Source organism: Ceratotherium simum, chromosome 35 (assembly GCF_057802395.1).
Source record: "Ceratotherium simum simum isolate JZ-2026a chromosome 35, ASM5780239v1, whole genome shotgun sequence".
NCBI lineage: Eukaryota > Metazoa > Chordata > Mammalia > Perissodactyla > Rhinocerotidae > Ceratotherium > Ceratotherium simum.
In genome coordinates, this window is record NC_141934.1 from 23044822 (window position 1) to 23065656 (window position 20835).

Sequence of the window (20835 nt, forward strand, 5' to 3'; positions counted from 1 at the left end):
ACCCATTTGCCATCTTTTTTCTTGCTCACAGGACTCTGGCTATGTCCAGGCGTTTGCCTTTGGTCTCGAGGAAGGTAGGCCAGGCTGGGTCTAGACATGAGTACCTTACCTTGTTCTGGTCTCCCGGGGACCTCTGGGAAAGATACTTTCCTCCCTGATAAGGAGGAAAAAGAAACGCTCCCCCCTCCACCCTGCCGCCTCCTGCTCTGAACCTGGAGATGTGACCCCAGGCGACTTGGATCTGTGGCCGCCATCTTGGGAGCATAAAGGGAAAGTCAACAGAACCACAGAAACGACACCAGGATCCCCGATCGTGTCCAGCTGCTGAACAAGCCTGGAACTACTATTCCCAAACTCCCTGTTGTGAGAGAGAACTAATCCCCCAGTAGTTTAAGCTTTTGCTGGGGTTTCCTGTCACCCACAGATCCTCCCTGACCCGGGGTCCTGGCTCTCTGTTCAGAATAAGATCAGCCTGCTTTCTGCATTTGTGTTAACACTCGCTCGTTCCCCCGAGGACAGGCTCTGGGCCCTGCACCAGCAGAGCCGTTCCTTCCCTGGGCCTGTTTCCCTTGTGAAACCATGACTCACCTCAGAGGCCCCAGCTGGCCTCACACCTTCATTCCAGAGTGGATTCCATGGTCCATCCCTCTTTGTCTTTTCCATCCCTACTGTCTATTTTTGTCTTTTGTTAAATGCCCTGGCCTCGAGTTGGGATACAGAAATATTAACACACGCTCCCCCTTAATCCCTCCAGCTCCTGTTCCCTTTGCAAAGTCACCCAGGAGAGCAGGGCAAACTTAGCCTTTTCTGTCTGGCTTTTCCGGGGGAAATGGAACGGCTCTGTTGTGTGTCCCAACCCCCAAATTCTCTCCTGTTCTCCTCGCCACACTTGGCCTTAGAGCTTTCTTTCTGTCTCAGGTCTCAGAGGACACCTACAAAAGAGGACTAGCAAATACATGGCCCATGGCATGCGTGCACCACTCCCTAATCCAGCGCCCATGGCAGACATTGCTAATCAATCACAGCACTCTTTCTTGTTGGGCAGGATGGCGATGCTCACTTGGAGTGGGCAGGGGAGGTGAGCTGACATCCTGACCTCCCTGACGTGGTTGGGGGTGGGGGTGAAGAGTGATGTCCACACTCAACTCAAGAAGATTCCCCTGAGGCCTGTCACCGGATGCTCTCTTAGCCAGACGGGGCCTTGCTGGCCTGAAGCCTTGGACAGGTATGGGGGGGTGAGGACCAGTGACCTCAGCCCCCAGAGAGACGGCATAGGAGGTTTGCCCAGGTCTGTCCCACGTGCGTTCTGGACTCACTCCGGGACCATCCCCAGGCCCTTTTGAATTCAGTTCCGTGGGACAAGTCTATAGTGATCACCTACTATGTGCCAGGACTGAGGGCCCTAGAAGGATGGAAGAATCCCGCCGTCTGTCCTGGAAGGTTCTAGAGGAAGAGACAGACTAACGGGACGAGAAGGCAGGATGCAGTGGATGCTGCAACAGAGCATCATTCAGTCATTGAACAAATATCTATCGCATGCCTACTATGTGCCAGGCCCTGTGCTGAGTGCTGGGGAAGCAACGGTGAGCGAGGTGGGCACGGTCTCTGCCTGCAGAGCACAGCCAAGCAGGGGTCAGATGCTCATCAAATACACAGAGAAATAAACGTGAAATCAACTGTGGTGGGGGGAGCCCGGAGCTGGAGACCTCCATCTGGGGAGGGGGGAACATTAACAGAGTCCACAAGACCAGTGAGTCCCAAATGGGGGGACACGAGGCGATGTCTGGAGACATCTTTGATTGTCACGATGGGGTGGCATCTGGTGGGAAGAGGCCAGGGATGCTACTTAACATCCTCCATGCACAGGTCAGCCCCCCACGTGAAGAGTTACGTGGCCCTGAATGTCCATAGTGCTGATGGTGTCAGATCCTCAGATGTCAGCGCATCTCCCCCACCCACTCCAAATGAGCATGGCCGTCCTGCTCAATGAGAAAGAGTACTGTGATTGATTAGCAATGTCTGCCAGGGGCGCTGGATGAGGGAGTGGTGCACGCATGCCATGGGCCATGTATTTGCTAGTCCTCCTTTGTAGGTGTCCTCTGAGACCTGAGACAGAAAGAAAGCTCTAGGGCCATGCATGATGACATTGAGAAACCCTGACCCAGATAAAGAGGGGAGGGAAGAAGGGCCCAGACAGATGGAAGAGGCTTTATCCTAAGAGAGTGGCAGCCATTTGAAAGTATGGGGGTGATGACTGGCTGCTTCTTTTGAAAAGGTTGCTCTGGCTGCCGGCCAGCAACAGGCTGCAGGGGTCAAGGGCAGGAAGTGGGGAGAGCAGTGGGGAGGCTGCTGGAGTCGCCAGGTGAGTGATCACAGGGACTTCATCAGGACAGGCCTGAGCTGATGTGAATTCAGGGGAGAAGTTTTGAATTTTGGTTACATTCAGGGCTGGACCGTCCGAATACTGAGGTAAGGCTGTATTTGAGACTAAATGACCTCAGGGCTGTCTTTCACCTAAAAGTGGGCAGAAAAGCCACGAGCAGAGAGTCATGACTTCTCATCTGGGGCGGGCACAGATTACCCCAGGACAGAGGAGGAGGAAGACCTTGGAAGGCAACACGAAGCTGCACTTTGTTCAGCATTATCTCAGTCCAGCCTCACAGCGCCCCCAGGAGGCTGGTGTTCTCACCCAACCCATTTCACAGACGAGAAAAGGGCGACTCAGCCAGGAGAAGCCGGCTGCCCTCCATCCCCCGCAGGCAAGCGGCAGAGGGGGCGTTCTATCCCGGATCTGACCCCAGATTCCCCTCCTTCCCCAAGGCGGGGCCGGGAGACCCAGGAGGAGAGGCGAGGGTGGTCGGTGGACTTCAGCGCCCCCGCACCACCCTCAGTGGTTCCTCCCGTCCTAGTAGTAACTCTCTAGGTCAGTGGGTCTCCACCCGGGATGATGTCCCCCAGGGGACAGTGGCAATGCCTGGCCTGGCCACATTTCTGCTTGTCACAGTTTGGGGGCGGGGGTGCTACTGGCGTCTGCGGGGTGGAGGCCAGGGATGCTGCTCCACGTCCGCGCCGCCAGGACAGCCCCCTGCCCGTAACAAGGACCGATCTGGCCCACATGTCGCCAGGGCGGAGGCCGGGCACCCTGCTCCGGAGTCAGAGCCCGGGGGGCCGCGTCTGTGCCGGGCAGCCGGCGCGCGGCCTCCAGCAGCCCCAGGCCCGGCAGAGGGCCCCGCAGGGCGGCGGAGGAGGGGCGGGGGCCGCAGCTGTTGCTGGCATCTGGCATCGGGCCCCAGCGAGGGCAACAATGCCCCCGGCACGCCAGGCACGCACGGGACAGCTGGGCCCGCGGGCGGCGGGGCGGGCGGGCATCTGAAGGGCACCGGTAAAAATGGAATTGCCTGGGTGCCTCTGTCCCCCACACAGGCGGGGCAGATGACCAAGGGCTAAAAATAGCGGGAGAGAAAAAGCCACCAAAGCGTTGTCTGGCCGCCTGGGGCCGGGCTCCCGAGGGTGGGGAGAGCTGGTGTCCCTTCCCCAGGCCCGAAACAGGAGCACCAGGGAAAAGCGCGGTGGAGGGGCCTGCGCTCTGGGTTCGCGTCCGCCCGCACCAGCAGTGGGCCCCGGGGAGCCACCGCTCTCCTCTGAGCCTCAGTTTCCTCATCTGGAAAATGGGTCCAATACCAGGACCTTCCCCACAGCTTTGTTGTGAGGATGAAATAAGCCTCAGCTTATCAACTTAGCACAGTGCCTGCCACACAGGAAGCTCTAGGTAAGTGGGGCAATGACGATTTGATTTCTTTGGGGACCTCAGTTGGTGAGCTCACGGTGCGGTGGCTGGGTGGTGCAGTGGCTGCTTTCCCCAGGCCTTATAACCTGCCCCCGAGGGTCCAGCACAAGCCTGAATGTCCCCTCCAAGACCCGCACATGCCCGCTCACGCTCGGCCAGCTCGTGTGTGTCCGTGTGAAGCTGTCACTGAAGGAAGGACAACTTGACACATGAACGTATTCAACGTTCGCAGGTCCTCTTCCCCTGAGAGTGCTGCATGAGGGGCCTGGAGGGTGAGTGGGGGCTGGAGAAGGAAATGAGGCTGAAAAGGTAACCAACGATAACCACACACACACGCATGCACCCATGGTGCACGTACTCTGTGCCCGGCACCGTGCAAAGCCATTTACACGCTCTGCATGAGTTACCACGTGGACGGCACCTGGAACAGCGCCTGGCACAGAGTGAGCACACAATAAATGTTAGCTGCTATCAGTAGTATCACAATTATCTAGTTTTACTTTAAAAACAATCTTTGGAGGTCGGCACTATTGTTTCCCCCATTTATCAAGTAAGGAATCTGAGGTTTAGGGTGGTTAAGTCATTTCTCCAGAGCCCCACAGTCAAGGAAGTGGAGGAGCTGACCTGGAACCCAGCTTTCAATCATTGTACCATTCTGGTAGGTCAGGGTCAAGTGGTAAAAGATCTTAACTGTTGGGCCAAGGAGGGGAGGATTTCCTCCTGAGGTAGTGGGGAGCCATTGAGAGTTCTGGAACACATGTGGGTCATCAACAGAACTGGACATGGGGGAAAGTATTTGAAGTGGGGCTGTGTGGAAGGCAGGGGTGGAAAAGCAAGAGGGGAGAGGCCCCAAAGAAATCGAGATCTACCACCATACGCCAGACTTGGGGCAGGGCTGGGGGAAGAGGATTTGCAAGACATTTTAGAGGCAGAAGAGACAGACTTTGCTGCCAGTGGGGCAGAATCAAGATGGCAGAGGATTCTGGTCTGGGTGCCTAAGAGAGCGGTGAAGCCATTAACAGAACAAGGCTCGGGAGAGGAAGAGGAGAGACGACGGATTCACATTTGACATATTCCCGTTTTTACCTCCATCTCCCCGGTCGTGGGTGCCACCAGCCCTCCGGAATAAGAGCTGACAGTCACCAAACACTCACCGTGGGCCCGGCAGAGTTCCAGCATTCTACGAGTCTTAGTTAACTCCCTCACACCTCACAAGAACACTTTGAAGTAAGGACCACTGTTGTCCCCATTCACAGGTGAGGAAACTGAGGCACGGTTGGGTGGTGCTGCTGGCCCACGTTGCGCTCGGTCCACCGTGGGTGCCCCGTCGGTGTGGCCGACCTGTCTCCGCCGGGCACGAGGCCGGGTCCTCCGGGTCTGACTCTGCAGAAGCCGCCTTCCTCACTTGGCGGCTCTCGCAGACGCCCGGGGGCCCTGACACGGGGAGATAGCGCTATCACTTGGTGACAGGCTCCGGGCTGGCAGGGCCCGGTGTGCCTTGGTTCTATGGGAGACGGTGACTTCACCGCCCCCCTTAAAGGGGCATGCCGCCCCGCGCCAGCTGACCCACTAAGCCGCTTCCAGTGGCAGCATCGTGGCACTTATGTGGCACTTCCCTGTGCCAGGCTCCGTCCTCAGTATTATATGAGGCTAGACGAGCTCTTCAGTTTACTGATATTAATGGACGTGCTCATTTGATCTGCTGACGAGCTTTATCAAACAACCATACAAAGAAAGGTTTCCTTTTTACCTTACAAGGTGGGATATAACGGCTTAGACTCGAATTCTGGGAGCTAAAGAGGGAAAAGCGCCTGCAAATGATACGAATTAAAAGATGCCCCCAGCCGGGCTGGAGCAAAACCTTTAAAAGACTCGAAAACTGAAAAGACGCTGGCTCCCACCGCCTCACGTGAAATGCAAGACGCAAACAGGACGAAAGAGTCAGGCTGGCGTGAGAGCTTCCCACGGTGTTCCCACTTCCCCACGGTGACTATTTAAATCCTCTTTAAAAATACATCTAATCCTTTGCAAAAAAAGTTGGTTGGGTTTTTCTTTGTTTTGTTCCTGGCGCCCTGCTCGGCTGGTGTTCTAAGCGAGGGTGAAGGGCGTGCCCCGGCTCTGCCCCGGGTGCCAGGGCGCTTCCGGCCTCCTCAGCGAGGTGAGGGCTGGCACTTCTCCAGACGTCTCCCAGGCGCCTCGTGGACCAGAAAGGCCCCGGTGGCCCGTGTGTGTGTGTGTGTGTCTGTGTGATGACACCACTAATGTGAAAAAGTATATTTGTATGTGCATGTATGTGTGGCGTGATGTTAATGTGAAAATGCATATTTGTGTGTGCAAATGAGAGACTGAGAGAGAGACAGAGAGAAGTGGAGAAGTGCAAGGTGGGATCCTGGCTTAGATCCTGGAACAGAAACAAGGACAATAGTGGAAAAACCAGTGAATCCAGATCAAGTCAGGAGTTCAGTCAAAAGTAGTGTACCAACATCGGTTTCCTAGTTTGACCAACGCCCCACGGAAATGTAAGATGTTAACATTAGGGAAACCGGGTGAGGGGCGTGTGGGGACTCTGCCACTTTTCTCTAAGTTCTAAAATAAAAATTTTATTTAAAAAAAGTCTGGAAGGAATTTTCTGAACTTCTAGAACAGCAAAACTAATTTATGGCGCTAGAGGTCAAAAAATGGTTACTTTTGGGGGTTTTGACAAGGCGGGGTACCAGGGAACCCTCTGGGAGCAGGAATGTTCCATGCCTCAACTTGGGTGGTGATGCGGTGTGGACATATGTAAAAACTCATCGCGCTGGGCACTTACGAGACGTGCACCTTACCACAGGTATATCTCGATTTAAAAAAGCAAAGAATAAAAAAAATGTCTGACAGGCTTCACACCAAACCACAAACACTGTTCCCTCTGGGGAGGATTTGGCCGCAGTGACAGAAAGGAAGCTTTTTATTTATTTTATTTATTTATTTATTTTGCTGAGGAAGACTGGCCCCGAGCTAACATCCGTGCCCATCTTCCTCTACTTTATATGGGACGCCGCCACAGCATGGCTTGACAAGCGGTGCATCAGTCTGTGCCCGGGGTTCCGAACCCATGAACCCGGGGCCACCAAAGCAGATCTCAAGAAAAAAGGAAGCTTTTTAGTCAAAATATTTCTGTAGCGTTTTATAGTAAGAATGTATTCATTCACGTCCTATTAATTTGAACTTTTATGGACATGTAACATGCATACAGGGCAGGCCACAGGTCATAAAAGTACAGCTCGACAGATCTTCCAAACACAAGACATGTGTGTGACCAGCTCCCAGGTCAAGACACAGAACATGCCCAGCGCCCCCAAGTCCCCAATTATCGTCATGTATCTCAAATGCCGATTTAACTGGGCGTTCTGTATTTTTTTTTTTTTTTGCTAAATCTGGCAACCCCACAGATTCATTTTGCCTGCTCATCCATATGTTTTAAAATGTAAAATGTTAATGTTTACTGTAGAAAAATACCAGGAGCGGGGATCAGCCAAGCAGAACCGAAGGCTTATAGGAACCCAAAGTTCCCTGACTTGTCCCCCTCATTCCAAGCCCCCTGCTCCCCATGGAAACACAGTCCATCGGGTGAAGGCGCTGGATTCGAGTTCAAACAGAGGCATTGGCCCTGAGGCCCTCCCCGGAGAATGGTCATTGGAGAGAGGATTGGTCGCCCTCCACCGAGTTAGAACACGTTTTCCAGGCCTGAGAAAAGGTTGGAAACGTCCCGGCCCCGCGTCTTGGTCGCCGGGTCTGCCAATGAAGCACCCCACTAAGCTCGGTGGCTGACGTCTCGAGGGCCCGCAACGCCCTGATTTCATCCTCATGACAATCCCACGAGGCGAGCGCTGTGTCGTCCCCATTTCACAGACCAGGAAACTAGAGAGAGAAACCTGCTCAAGACCACACAGCCAGCCTGGACTCGGACCCTGGATTATCTGATTCCAAAACCCTGAGCCACCACACGAGGCCACCGCCAGGAGACTCAGTAGGAGACGCCCCTCCTGTCCTCCATCTGGCAGGTGACCAGTACCTCGGGGACCACAGCCCTCTGTCCTCTGACTCCTTGCTTCCGAGGTTGCCCAGGAAACGTCTGATGACAGTCAGGTTTTTCCCACTGGAGCTGTGTTCTTTCTGCCTGGAAATATGTCGGACTTTCTCTTAATCCTGGAGTCCGCGAATTTCGCCAGGCTGTACCTCGAGGCGCGTTTCTCCCTCATGATCCAGCACGGAGCTGGGAGTCCTTCCAATCTACAGATTCCCTTCTCCTCAGCTGCAGAAAACTTTCTTGTCTCCTTCCGGGGCTCTGAGCTATTTCCCGCGCATCTTCCAGGCCACTTTCTGGATTGCAGCCGCGACCATCCTTTTCTGTAATTCATCTACTTAATTTTTTTGTTTAGAAATCAGTTCTTAAACCTCCAGGAAGACATTTTTGGGTTTCACATGAATTTCTCTAAGGTTTTTTTTTTTTTTTCAGCTTTACTTTCATGGAGTAAATCAATACTTGGGCTTTCAAAAATCACGCACCACTACATTTTCAACATAGACGATTATTGTGCCGTGTTACAGTTGAGCATAATTTCTACTTTTCTCAAATTTAAACTGATTATGTGTGTGTCTCCCCTACCTGAACGAAACTTGACTAATGTACATCAGGCCCTTAGAATGGGCCTGCACATCGTAGGGCTTCAATAAATAGGTAAGTAATTGATGTCCTTTGAATGGGGGGTCGAAATCATTCTTGCTGAAAAGCAGTGTGTGTCTATAAGCACTACTTACATTGTTTCCCTCTCCTCACCCCTTCTTTTAAAATTGTCAATGGGTAATTTTTAAAATTACTATTCAATAAACTGACCTTTTTTTTGGTGTAGAGTTCCATGAATTTTAACACACTTAAGTTTTAATGTTGTAATTAATATTACTCAGCTGATGATCTGTTTCCTTCGGCCGTTCTATTTCTCTAGATGCGGTCGGCAGCATAAAAGTTCCCCAGAGACGCCCACGTCCTCATCCTCAGAATCCGTGAGTATATTAGCTTACACGGCGAAGCGCACTTTGCGGACGTGACTAAGGATCTGGGGATGGGGAGAGCATCCTGGATCACCCAGGTGGGCCCAGGGCCATCGCAGGGTCCTTAGAAGATGGAAGAGAGGCTGGAGGGCCAGAGAGGTTGGAGTCAGGGACTGAAGTGACGCCGCCACGAGCCAAGGAATGTGGGCAGGCTCCAGAAGCTGCAAAAGGCAAGGCATGGACTCCCCACCAGAGCCTCCAGAGGGAACGCAGCCCAGCCGCCCCATTTCCAATTTCTGACCTCCAGAACTGCAAGGTAATAAACGGGTGCTGTTTTAAGCCACCAAATTTATTGCCATATATTTATAGCAGCAACAGGAAACTAATACACTAGGTTTGTTTTCTGATTGTTCTGGAAGTTGCTGTTCTGATTCTCCTGCCCAGTGTTCTTCTCTCTGGCTTCTGAGCACGTCAGGTGGGCAGTTATTTTCTCTTCGGCCCCATGGAATGCAGGTCTGGTTGCTGGACACTCCTCAGCTGTAGGAAGCCCATGGGCAGTAGAGAGGTCGGGGTCTTGGCCCTGGGGGCCGGTGGTTCACAGGCAGGATGTCTTAGCCCCTCCAGCCTGAGGGCAGAGGAGCCCCAGCCCACCCTCTCCCTCCTGGATGCACTTGTGGTTGATCCTGAAGTCTGCACAGACCCAAACCCCAGGTCTCCCCAGATTCTCCGCTCCCAGCCCAGGGGAGACCCAGCCCATCTGCAAGGCGGGAGCCTCTGCATCTCTGGTTCTCTCAGCAGAGCCCCAGCCCTGACCCACAGCCTGGGGCCCAGTCCCAGCCGCCACGTGCCCCACACCCTGTTCCCAGGATCCCCCGACACACAGCATCTGACTCAGTCCTCCCAACAGCCCTGCGGGGTGTGCGCTACTATGGTCTCCATTCTCCAGAGGAGGGTCAGGGCCCTGTTTGAGGCCCCACACCTCCAGCTGGTGAGCCAGAACTCTCCCCCCAGCGCCCTCCCAAAGGCCCAGGGGAATAAACGGTGTCTCCGGGGCCTAGTGTGTGAGTGCCCTTCGGGGGCACACTTACACACCACCGCCTCTGGAGGGCCCGAGCCCACCCTAACCCCAACCCCACCGAGCTCTGCACACCCGCCGTGGGGCAGTGACCTTGCTGCTCGGCCGTTTACCACTACTGGCTGCTGGCACGGCCTTCTAACGAGAGTCTGTGGAGCGCGCTGAGCGGGGGAACATTTATTCTGTGTTGACAGAGAGCTGGACAGAAGGGCTCTTCTAACCCGTCTGCGTGAGCATGCTTGTGTGCATGAGTGTGTGCCTCTGCGTATGTGCACGAGTGCAGGAGTGTGTTTCGTCTGTGCATGTCTGTGTGCGCGTGTGTGGGTGTGCGCACCCACTCGAGTGTGTGTGTACATGTGTCTGTGCACACACAGGAAATCACACCTTTTGTTATTAAAGATTCTGCTAGAGAGGCTCCTGGGTAATTCTGACCCATGTGTGACTGGAGAGAGGGAAAAAACCCACTTTTTTTTTGTCACACCAATAAATGGCCCTTGGGTTAGTGCCCCCACAATTGAATTTTTTTTCACTTGAGAAGGCAAGTGAGTGACGGCTCCACTTCCTGAGGGCCTGCCTGGGCCTCACCTCCTTTAACCTTCCAGAAAACCTCATGAGGACGGGCTTTTTATCGTTCCCACTCCACGTGCTCAGAGAGGTGGAGTCACTTGCCCACGGTCACACAGGGCCCGGGTCCAAGTGCAGTTCTGTGTGACGCCCCTGCCTGAGTGCGAGCTCCGTCACTCCCCTCCACTGCCTCAGACCCTTCCAGGCGGACGGAGAGGCTCTAACACTCCCAAGCAGGCCCTCGGCAAGGAGGGCAACTCGGCGTTACCTGTTTATCAACTAGTTTGCACATTCCTGGGGGCCAAGGATCTTGCCCATTTTCTCCAGCAACATCCACAGAAGGTTCCAGCACATCAGAGCAACTGAGAACATGTCTGTGGATTGATCTGGTTGACAGGGTCTCATTCCGGTGGTGCTGGTCTTGTTCCCAATCAGGACGCCCCTGGGCAGTGGCAGCCCCGGGCCCAGTTAGACAAGGGTCTCCTGCCTAGAACTCCCCACCGCCCGCCTGGCTTCTAGAATGAACCCACGGCCGTTCCCGTGATCTGCGCTGCCCGCCATGCTGGCCTCACCTTGTGCCCCGACCCCTCACTTGCTCGGTTCCAGCACCGCGGGCCCTGCTGCTCCTCGGAGACGCCCCATCCACCCTCCTGCGAGGTTTCTGCTGTCCCCGGCCCCCAGCCTGTATGAGGACACCCCTCCCTGTCATCCCACGGAATATTGTCGCTACCTGAAATTCTCTGGGTCGTGCGTCTGTTTATGTCTGTCCCTCTGCCCCTCGCACACAGTGTCACGGGGACAGGGAGCTGTCACTGGTGGTGGTCTCCCCCGCAGCAGCACCGGGCCTGGCACACAGAGGGTCCACAAAGGGGGATGGACGCTGGCCCAGCCACCACCTGGTGACATAACCAGGGATAGTCGAGAGAATGTTCTCCTGCTCAGAGGTGTGAACCCTGGAGCCGGCACCAGTGGCCACTCAACAAGGCCACAACTTGATCCCGGGTCCCAGAGCTGCCGGCGAGGCCACGGAGGAAAGCCACCCCGGGAGAGAGTAATAACTATGGAGCCTCCAAACCGCCCTTTCCAAGAGCCCGGACCCTGGAGGCAAATGGGCCTCGGATCCACTCCCTGCTCCATCACTGCTGACTGACCCCAGGCTGCTCACTTCACCTCTCAGCCTCAGTTTCCTCATCTGTGAAATGGGGACATGGAAGAAAAGGTGGTCCCTACCCCACAGGGGGGTTGGAAAATTAAATATGAGCATGAGACGTGTGCACATGAAGCTGGGCGCACAGAAGCACGTGGTAAGTTGGAGTCGTTTCTTCAGTCAATCAACAAACATTTGTTAAGAGCTGCTTTGTGCCCACTGTGAGCTGGGAGCCAGGGAGAGAGTGGGGAGGAAACAAAGGAGGCCCTGCCCTCGTGAGCCAGCTGTCCCCTGACCCCGAACTAAATAAGTAAGTGAATTACATGGTATGTCAGGAAATGATGAAGGCTGTGGAGAAAAACAAAGCAGAGAAGGGGCTCTGGAGGGCGGGGGTGAAGGGCTACTTTAAATAGGGCAGTGGGGAGGCGTCACTGAGAAGGTGACATCTGAGCAAAGAGCTGAAGGAGGTGAGGGAGAGAGCTTCGCAGACATCTGCTGGAAAAGCATTCCAGGCAGAGGGAACGGCAGGTGCAAAGGCCCTGAGGCGGGACCCATGCCTGATCATGTCAGAGAATTTTAAGTCTCCTCTCTCTGCCATTTTCTTTCTCAAAACTGACAAGCACAAGTGTCACCCGCCCCAGCACCGCAGAAAGCCTGCAGCATCCCCCCTCCCCTGCCGGCCAGCCGGCCGCCGTCTCTTTAACCTTGAATGCCTCTTTGGGTCTCACGTGTCACCCGGTGGCGAGTGAGCTGCCCTTACTTCAGAAGAACGGCATGGGGTGGGGGGGCCTTAGGTGGTGTCTGCCTCACCTAGCACTGCCAAAAGTGGTCATGGGGTTATTTTTAAACATGGAGAGGAAGTATTTATTGTTCCCAGGCCGAGGAGAGCAGGGCAGCCTGTGGGATCCTTCCAGAGAGGCGGCTCCGTGTCCTTCCCACCATGGTGAGTAGCGAGGGCTGGGAGTGAGTGATGCTCCGTGGGCGAGGAGGGGCCGCCACCCACAAGCAGAGGACCAAGGGGGAGAGGGAGGAGGGCGGCTTTCAAGGGCCCCAGACCTGGTGGAAGGAGCGCCGCTCGCTGTGTGCGCGCAGAGGACCCCCAATCGATGCCCCATAAGCCACAAATAGCAGCTCCCGGGGACTCACAAAAACAAAATAAAAGCGTTGGCTTTTTTATGGCTTGTCTACTGACCTCTCGGGGAATCGATAACTCCCAGGGCTTAAGAAATGGGATTGAATGCTTTTAAGGATCAAATTGTAATTCTTTTCTCTTGTTCAGGCAGCCGGGGAAAAGAATCTTTTTGTCTTCACCTTTTGAACTTGCAAATTTAGAACCTTTCTCCCCGTGTTGTTCCGTTGGGTGTCCCCCTCCCCAAGCAGGAAGCCCCCAAATAAGGGTCAGCGTAGGAGAGTGGCTGGGGCACGGACTCTGGAGGCAGACACCCCAGCTCAACGCCAGCACGGCTTTTTTGTGGCTGTGTGACCGTGGGCAAGTGACCCAACCTCTCTGAACCTCAGCTGCCTCCCCAGGAAAATGGCAACAGTGATAACAGCATCTCCTAGGCAGAGCAGTTATGAGGGTTAGATGAAATAACGCGTGTGCAGGGTTCAAGCGTTTGCTGTAACTATTTGAAGTCAGAGGGAAGTGGGGTGGAGAATGCACCGTTCACACGGTGCGCGGACGGAACATCTAGAGAGGAGGTCTCGCTGCCATTTGGAGCAAGGGAGAATGGCGTGTGTCGGGGGGGAGCGGTTGGGTTTTAACACCCTGAAAAAGTGTCATTTCATCTCGGCATTCCTCACGGTTTGGTGAGCCTGACTTTTTTTCCCCTCCGATCAATTCTCCTTCTGTGCATGACTGAACTTTTTGTGAAACGCACGGGAACAAACGCGGCCGGGTCCTGCGGGGGCTGATCTCCAAGTGCGGCCCCCGCCCCCAGGGACGCGCCTCCACCTCCCTAGTTTGCAAAGGATGCTGCAGGATCCACCATCTCTCATTCTCCAGGACCAAGGTGCCTTCGAGACCCGTTATTTCGGGGCCTGCATCCCTCCAGGATCACCATTTTGAGATGAGTGTGGGGACCATCCACCCACTTCACAGACGAGCAGCCGAGGCTCACCCGGAGACGGGACCTCACCTAGTTTCCTAATTCCCACTTCTGACTCTTTTCATCCATGCTTTTTTCTCCCCCCAGTCACCGAAGAAAGCCAAGAAGAGAGCGGATGGCGCCAATTCCAATGTGTTCTCCATGTTTGAACAGACCCAAATCCAGGAGTTCAAGGAGGTGAGTGCAGCTGTTGAATCTTCCACCCGGAGGGAGATTCCCACCGGTTAGAAAGAGCCTTCCGCTCGTCCCAGATCCCCAGCAGGGACCTCCTGGTTAGACGTCTTTATCCTCCAAACAACCCCCAATTCAGTCTGAAGGTGTGCGTGAACCACTTAAAGAAATTATTTTTAATAACTTGGCTGATCCTCAAAGTAAAGCATATTTCTTGTTGAAAATGTAGGGGAAAATTTCAGAAGCACATGAAGAAGAAAATACAAATGACCTACAATTCTATGACCCACAGACGACCAATTAGCATTTTCCTATACATACTTCAAGTCATTTTTGTTATATGTGTATACAGTTATAAGCTGCATAACAATGTTTGAGTCAATGACGGACCGCATATCCGCGGTGGTCCCGTAAGATTAGTGCCATAGGGCCTAGGTGTGCAGTGGGCTCACCATCTGGGTTTGTGTAAGCACACTCGATGATGTTCGCACAGCAACAGAATCGCCTGACGACGCGTTTCTCAGAACCTATCCCTGTCGTTAAGCGACGCCCGACTGTACATTTGTTAAAGTTACGATCTCCTGTGCACGCTGACTACTATCTGCTATCCTTCTTTGAGCAATTCAGCACCAACATTCTCTGTCATTTATTTAAACCACTTCCTCTGGTTGGGTGTTACACGTGTCTAGTATGTTTCACTATTATGAAGAACACAGCTTTGCTCGCATCTCTGGTTATTTCCTTGGGGTAAATTCCTAAAAGCAGAACTGCTGGGTCAAAGGAACTCGGAAAAAAAAAGGAACTAAAACCGAGTAGGCCAGCCATCCACACTGCCCTCCAGAAATGCTAGACTAACCCCGCCTCCCGCCACCCCCGGAACGAGACAGCGCCTTCTCCCCAGATCTCCATCAACACTGGGTATTAATAGCCTGAAATATTTTTGCCAATCTGAGATGAAAAGCGGTATCTCTTGGATTTTAAATGTTATAGCCCTGGCTTGTCGAATACTAGGCAGGTCTGAAACCCCATTACGTTCTCTGGGATGTGCCTTATGAAGCAAATCTAAACACCAATTAGGCAAAATTAAGCCACTGCCCAGAGGCTTCGAAGGACAGACTGAATTCATCTTCCGGCCATGGCGATGGCCCACACTGTCACCCACACACTCACCTGGCCCTTCAGAGGAAATATGCTAAAGAGGCCAGTGTGTTTTACATCAAAGGGGAGACCACTCGGGGCTTCCAATGGGACATGCACACTTCTGCCTTTTGTCCCCACTTTCATTGTTTTTTTTGGTGAGGAAGATTTCACTCTGAGCTAACATCCGTTGCCAATATTCCTCTTTTTTTTGCTTGAGGAGGATTAGCCCTGAGCTAACATCTGTGCCAGTCTTCCTCTATTTTGTATGTGGGTCGCCGCCACAGCATGGCTTGGCGTGTGGTTTAGGTCCAAGCCTGGGATCTGAACCCACGAACCCTGGCCACCGAAGCGGAGTGTGCCAGACTTAACCACTATGCCATGGGGCCAGCCCCTGTCCCCACTAACTTTCAGATCGCAGGAATGCCATGTCCCACAGGCCCCCAGGAAAGAGGAGTTCCGGGATGAAATGTCACATTGAACTTCAAATAGTCCCCTTCCAGGGGGAAAACAGCACCCCTCCCATCCCCCTGTCCCCACCTCTGGAATGAGATCAGCTGTGGGGGCGTGGGCAGGGGGCACGTACCTTCAGGAACCAGCTGCACCAGAGAACTCGAAGCACGTGGAGCTGCCCTGTCGTTTGTGAAATCCCTGGGCATTGGCAGAGCTCTCAGCGTCTCCCTGGGAGCCGGTGGGGAAAGACCACCGGGCCCATTTTACAGATAACGTGGGCTTGTGAGTCGGGGGGCAGATGAGACCCCAGTTTTTAGCTTGTTTTTTCCAGTAACAGCTTTACAGGGATATAATTCACATGCCATAAATTCACCTTCTTAAAGTAAGTGGTTATTTAGTGTCCTCACAGAATTTAGCAACCATCACCAGTATCTAATGTCAGAACGTTTTCAGCACCCAAAAAGAAATCTCACACCCATTGGCAGTCGCTTCCCTCTCCGCCTTCCCCCCAGCCCTGGCAACACTGGTCTATTTTCTGTCTCTGTGGATGACTTATTCTGGACATTTCATAGAAATGGAATCATATATTCTATATATGAGCTATATATCCCTAATATTCTATAGTGGGGATAGACCACATTTTATTATCCATCATCGGTTGATGGACATGTGGGCTGTTTCCGGTTTTTGGCTGTGAGCAATATCGTGGCTACTGAGTGCATATGGACACTGTGCACAGATTTGTGCGTGGAGACGTTTTCAATTCTCCCGGGTGGATGCCCAGCAGTGGAAATTGCTGGATCAGATGGTGACTCTGTGCCTAACATTTTGAGGACCCGCCAGACTGTTTTAAATCTTTGACTCTGGATCTAATGTCCTTCGATGCTCCTGGGAAATCCCAGAATCCACTTCCCCCACCCGTGGCCCAGTCCCTTGGGATCCTCCCCCACTTCCTCCCCGACTGAGCGGCCGACCACCTCCCTCTCACAGGCCTTCACCATCATGGACCAGAATAGAGACGGTTTCATCGACAAGAATGACCTGAGGGACACCTTCGCTGCTCTCGGTATGTCGCCCCGTCTGGGCCCGCAGGAAGGTCTCCTCACCCCACGCCCACGAGGGGCGGGAGGCGGGACCACCCACAAGGGGAAGAGCTTGTCATTTTCCAAACCAATGGCTCAACCACGAGTCGCCTTTAAGACAAATTTCAGAGGATAGGAAAGAAGTGTTTCATCTTTGAGTGTCTTCACATATCTAATTTTTCTTTTAAAATAACTTGCGTGTGTGATTTTGAATGCTATGCCAGCTCACAATAGAAAACCTGGAAAATTCAGAGAAGTATAAATAAGAAAACAACATACCCATTAGGCAACGCTCCATGGTTAACATTTTAGCCTCTAAGTCTTTTCTAGGCAGATCTTGTGTGTGTGTGTGTGTGTGTGTGTGTGTGTGTGTGTGTGTGTGCGTGTGTTTAACGACTGGAATCATTCTATTTTGGATTTAGCTTTTTAAATTTGACATCTCAATAGTGTGAACATGAGTGCATAGAGCTTTTTCAAAATATGCATGTCCAACCTGCCACCACGAACACCCCCTCCCCGCCCACCCCCAGAACCACCCCCAGAACTCAGGGCCACCGTGAACAGCTGTGCAGGTTGTGCACTGCACAATTCTACAGGATACTATTCATATATGTAGCCACTGTAGATTTTTACATTTAAAACATAAATTATCTTAAGAAGGGGTGGCTTTTTCTAATTTTCACAAGGGTACTACATGGGCTTGTGGCAGGGGCTAGCGCAGGTATATCAGAATATCAAAGCTATGGACAACAGGTATAATTTGAAAAATTCCACTCAGGTGATTCTGATCTGTCTTTCTCACCCCCCAACTGAGAATGGCTAATTGATAACATGAGCATTTCCCATTGGAGTGAAATATTAAAATATCTGCATAAAATGTTCCAGGTTCTGAAGACACTATCTTAAAAATAACTAACCCCTCCCCACGTCGACTGTCTGGGTTGTTTCCAGCTGTCTGGCTATTATAAATAACACTGTCGAGAACATCTTCTCACGTGAGGCTCTGGCCCCGTCCATGCTGTCTCTGATTATTCCTAGACTAGATTCCCCGAAGTGGAATTACAAGGGCGAATGCCAGCGCCCTGTGAGCTGTGTCTGTCCCGGCTCGGGGCTCTGAGTGTGTGCTTCCTGCCCTAGGGCGTGTGAACGTGAAAAACGAGGAAATCGAAGAAATGCTGAAGGAGGCTCCAGGTCCCATTAACTTTACCGTGTTCCTAACGATGTTTGGGGAGAAGCTGAAGGGTGAGCTCATGCCCGTCTGTGTGTCTGTCTGTGTGTATGTGTCTGTCTGTCTTCATCTTCGGGCGTGAATTAAAGCACTAGGAGAACAGACGGGGATCAGCAGAAGACAGAGGCAGAGTGACACGGGAACAAAAGAATAAAAATAGCAGCTGAGGGGTGGCCCGGTGGCATAGCGGTTAAGTGCACGTGCTCCGCTTTGGTGGCCTGGGGTTTGCAGGTTCGGATCCCAGGCATAGACCTACGCACCGCTTGTCAGGCCATGCTGCGGCGGCGTCCCACATAAAGTGGAGGAAGACAGGCACGGATGTTAGCCCAGGGCCAGTCTTCCTCAGCAAAAAGAGGAGGATTGGCATGGATGTTAGCTCAGGGCTGATCCTCCTCACCAAAAAAGCACCAAAAACAGCAGCTGGCATCACTCCAACACTCACCCCGAGCCAGGCCCCATGCTAAGCACAACCTCATTTAACAGCATCTAGGAGGTAGGTCTATTCTCGCCCCTAGTCCAACAGGTAGGAGTTGAGGCTCAGAGACGGAAAGCCACTTGCCTGCAGCCACACAGCCAGCCAGCGCTGGAGTCAGGATTCGAATCCCAGTCTTTCTAAATCCAGATCCACGTTTGACCTTGGTTTGCTCAGAAACAGCCGGCTCCTCAGCCCGCTCTTTCAAAATACCAAGGCTCCGTGCTCGGACGGAGGCAGGGTTTTTCCTCCGAGCAAAACGGCTTTGCTCTGGCCCCTCCAGCTTTGGGGGGACTTGGGCCCCGCCTCTGGGGGCCACGGGTTCCCAGCCGCTCACGGCACAGTTCCACCCTGTTTTCTGTTTCAGGGGCGGACCCCGAGGAGACCATTCTCAACGCGTTCAAGGTGTTTGACCCCGAGGGCAAGGGGGTGCTCAAGGCTGATTAGTGAGTGGGATCCGTGGGGAGGACGTGGGGGTCCCCTGCTCCCCCCAACACACCTGGGGCCAACACCTTCTTTTCTCTCTCGCAGTGTTCGGGAGATGCTGACCACACAGGCGGAGAGGTTTTCCAAGGAGGAGGTAATAGGGCCCTTCGGACACTGCACCCCAGCTCCCAGCCTCACTCTTCTAGGGACCCCCCTTTTCTAAAACACCCCGACCCCACACTGAGAGAGAACCTGCTATCCTTACTGAGCCCTTATTTCATTCTCTCAGTCACCCTATGAGGTAGGGACCAGCATTATTATAATTTTATAGATGGGGAAACTGAGACCCAGGGAAGTCAAGTCACTTGCCTAAAAGGACAACACTAGTGGTAAATGCCAGGGCCTGGATTCAAACCCGGGTCTGTCTGACTCCAGGTTCTGCCTTCCTCGCAATGCGTGGAGACCTGGTTAGAGCATCAACTTTCTGTTGGAGTAAGGGCAGTGAGCAGGGTCACCACGTACTGTTGTGTAGGTTGTACACTGCACAATTCTCCTGGCCGCTGTTGTAATGTATATGGTAGAGTATATGCTTGTTGCACTAGTTTTCCAGCAGATGGCAGTAAAGTGTCTTGTTATCATTTTTTAAAAATCAGCATATATGACTTTTTCTGGCAGGTGGCAGTAATGTGCCCGGAAGAAGGGGCGCTTTTGCTAATTTGCAAAAGTCCTGTATGAACAAGCAACTGTCCTGCCATTATTATTAATGACCCTTAATGAGTGTATTTAAAATAGCCCTTTAGCCTCTCAGGCCTGATTCCATCAAGTTCCACATTTTACTACGAATTTTATTTAGATTTTACCCCAAAACTCAAGCAGTGAAAAGAGCCAGGCTTCACCTCCCACCAGCTTTGTGACTTCGGACAAACTCCTTAACCTCACTGTGCCTCAGTTTCCTCACCTGTAAAGTGGGGACAAGAATAGCAGGTGGCTGCTGTGAGGGTTAAATGAGTCAATATGTATAAAGTGCTGACATGAGATAAGGGCAATGTAAGTATCAGCTATTATTAGCCAATACGCGTTTTAAAACATTCCTAGCCAATACTGTTTCAAAGTGGAAGTTGCATGTTTGAAAAAACCAGATTCCTAGTTTCCCGCAAAGAATCAAATTCCGTCATAGGACTGACCTCCTTGCCACGTGGCCACAGTCGGCTGGCCCTGAGCATCTGCCACCTCCGCAGATCGCTGAGTCTCCACTTAGCCACAGTCCCCACCAGGCCCAGCTGGCTCCCTTACGTAGCCTGCCCGGCCCCTTGGCGCAGTGGAGTGTGCCATCCCTGATTCACCCACACAGGCTGGTTCATGGGAACATCCCCACAGGACGGCCCTCGGGGTCAAGACCTGTGGAGGAGCAAGGACGGGCCAGGAAGCCGGAGGGCACGGAGGGAGATGGTGACCCGCAATTTAGGCCCCAAAGAGCGTGCTGATCACCCCGCAGGGAGCCCTGGAGCGGGCACGGCCCTTCCCAGAGGCCCCACGTTGGCTCCACACTGATCAGCGGGCTGCGGGCTGCCCCCAGAAGGGCGTGACCCGTGGCTGGTGGCCCCCACAGCAGCGGGGTGACAAGGCCTCCCTGGCGGGGTCTGGGGTCCCGTCTCCACGTCCGCCCCCCGCCCAGCCGCCTCGCCCTCGGCCGCCCTGCACTCAGCCCTCAGCACCTCTTGCTGGTTCGTTGCAGATCGAGCAGATGTTCGCCGCCTTCCCCCCGGACGTGACCGGCAACCTGGACTATAAGAACCTGGTGCACATCATCACCCACGGGGAGGAGAAGGACTAGGGGCTCGCCGCCCGGCCCCGGCTGGCCTCTGCGGGGGACGGTCCCTGCCGCCCTCTCACCTGGCCCAGCGCCGCCGCCACCCCTGCCCCTGGCCTGTTAGCTGTGTGGCCGCCTCATTTATCCACGGCCGTCATCTTCGCAGCCTGGCTGGCTTGTAGACGCCACACAGCCTGCAGATGGAACTCCATCCAGGAGGCGTGTGCGAATAAACAGGAGATCGTGTAGTGCTCACGGTGTTTCTCTGCCCCGAGTGAGGAAAGTCCTTTGCTAGTTCTCACGAATGTGGTGTATGATCTAGTGATGGCCCTGCTGTCATTATT

The 20835-nt window shown here is 53.4% G+C and overlaps 1 protein-coding gene across 1 annotated transcript; it reads left to right on the plus strand.

Annotated features, from left to right (window-relative positions):
• The first annotated feature begins 13790 nt into the window (after positions 1–13790).
• On the plus strand, positions 13791–20515 carry MYL2 (myosin light chain 2). Its single transcript, XM_014787116.2, has 6 exons — positions 13791–13889; positions 16464–16539; positions 17693–17797; positions 18623–18701; positions 18787–18835; positions 20417–20515. Exons 1-6 carry the CDS (start codon positions 13854–13856, stop codon positions 20513–20515), a joined length of 444 nt encoding a protein of 147 aa, XP_014642602.2. The 5' UTR covers positions 13791–13853.
• The last annotated feature ends 320 nt before the right edge of the window (positions 20516–20835 follow it).

What these genes read in the sequence shown, in the direction of transcription:
- MYL2 (XM_014787116.2), top strand. Translation starts at nt 13,854, where the DNA reads ATGTTTGAACAGACCCAAATCCAGGAGTTCAAGGAG. An exon ending in GGACACCTTCGCTGCTCTCG is followed by an intron (nt 16,540 to 17,692) that starts GTATGTCGCCCC and finishes TTCCTGCCCTAG; the next exon opens with GGCGTGTGAACGTGAAAAAC. An exon ending in GTTTGGGGAGAAGCTGAAGG is followed by an intron (nt 17,798 to 18,622) that starts GTGAGCTCATGC and finishes TTTCTGTTTCAG; the next exon opens with GGGCGGACCCCGAGGAGACC.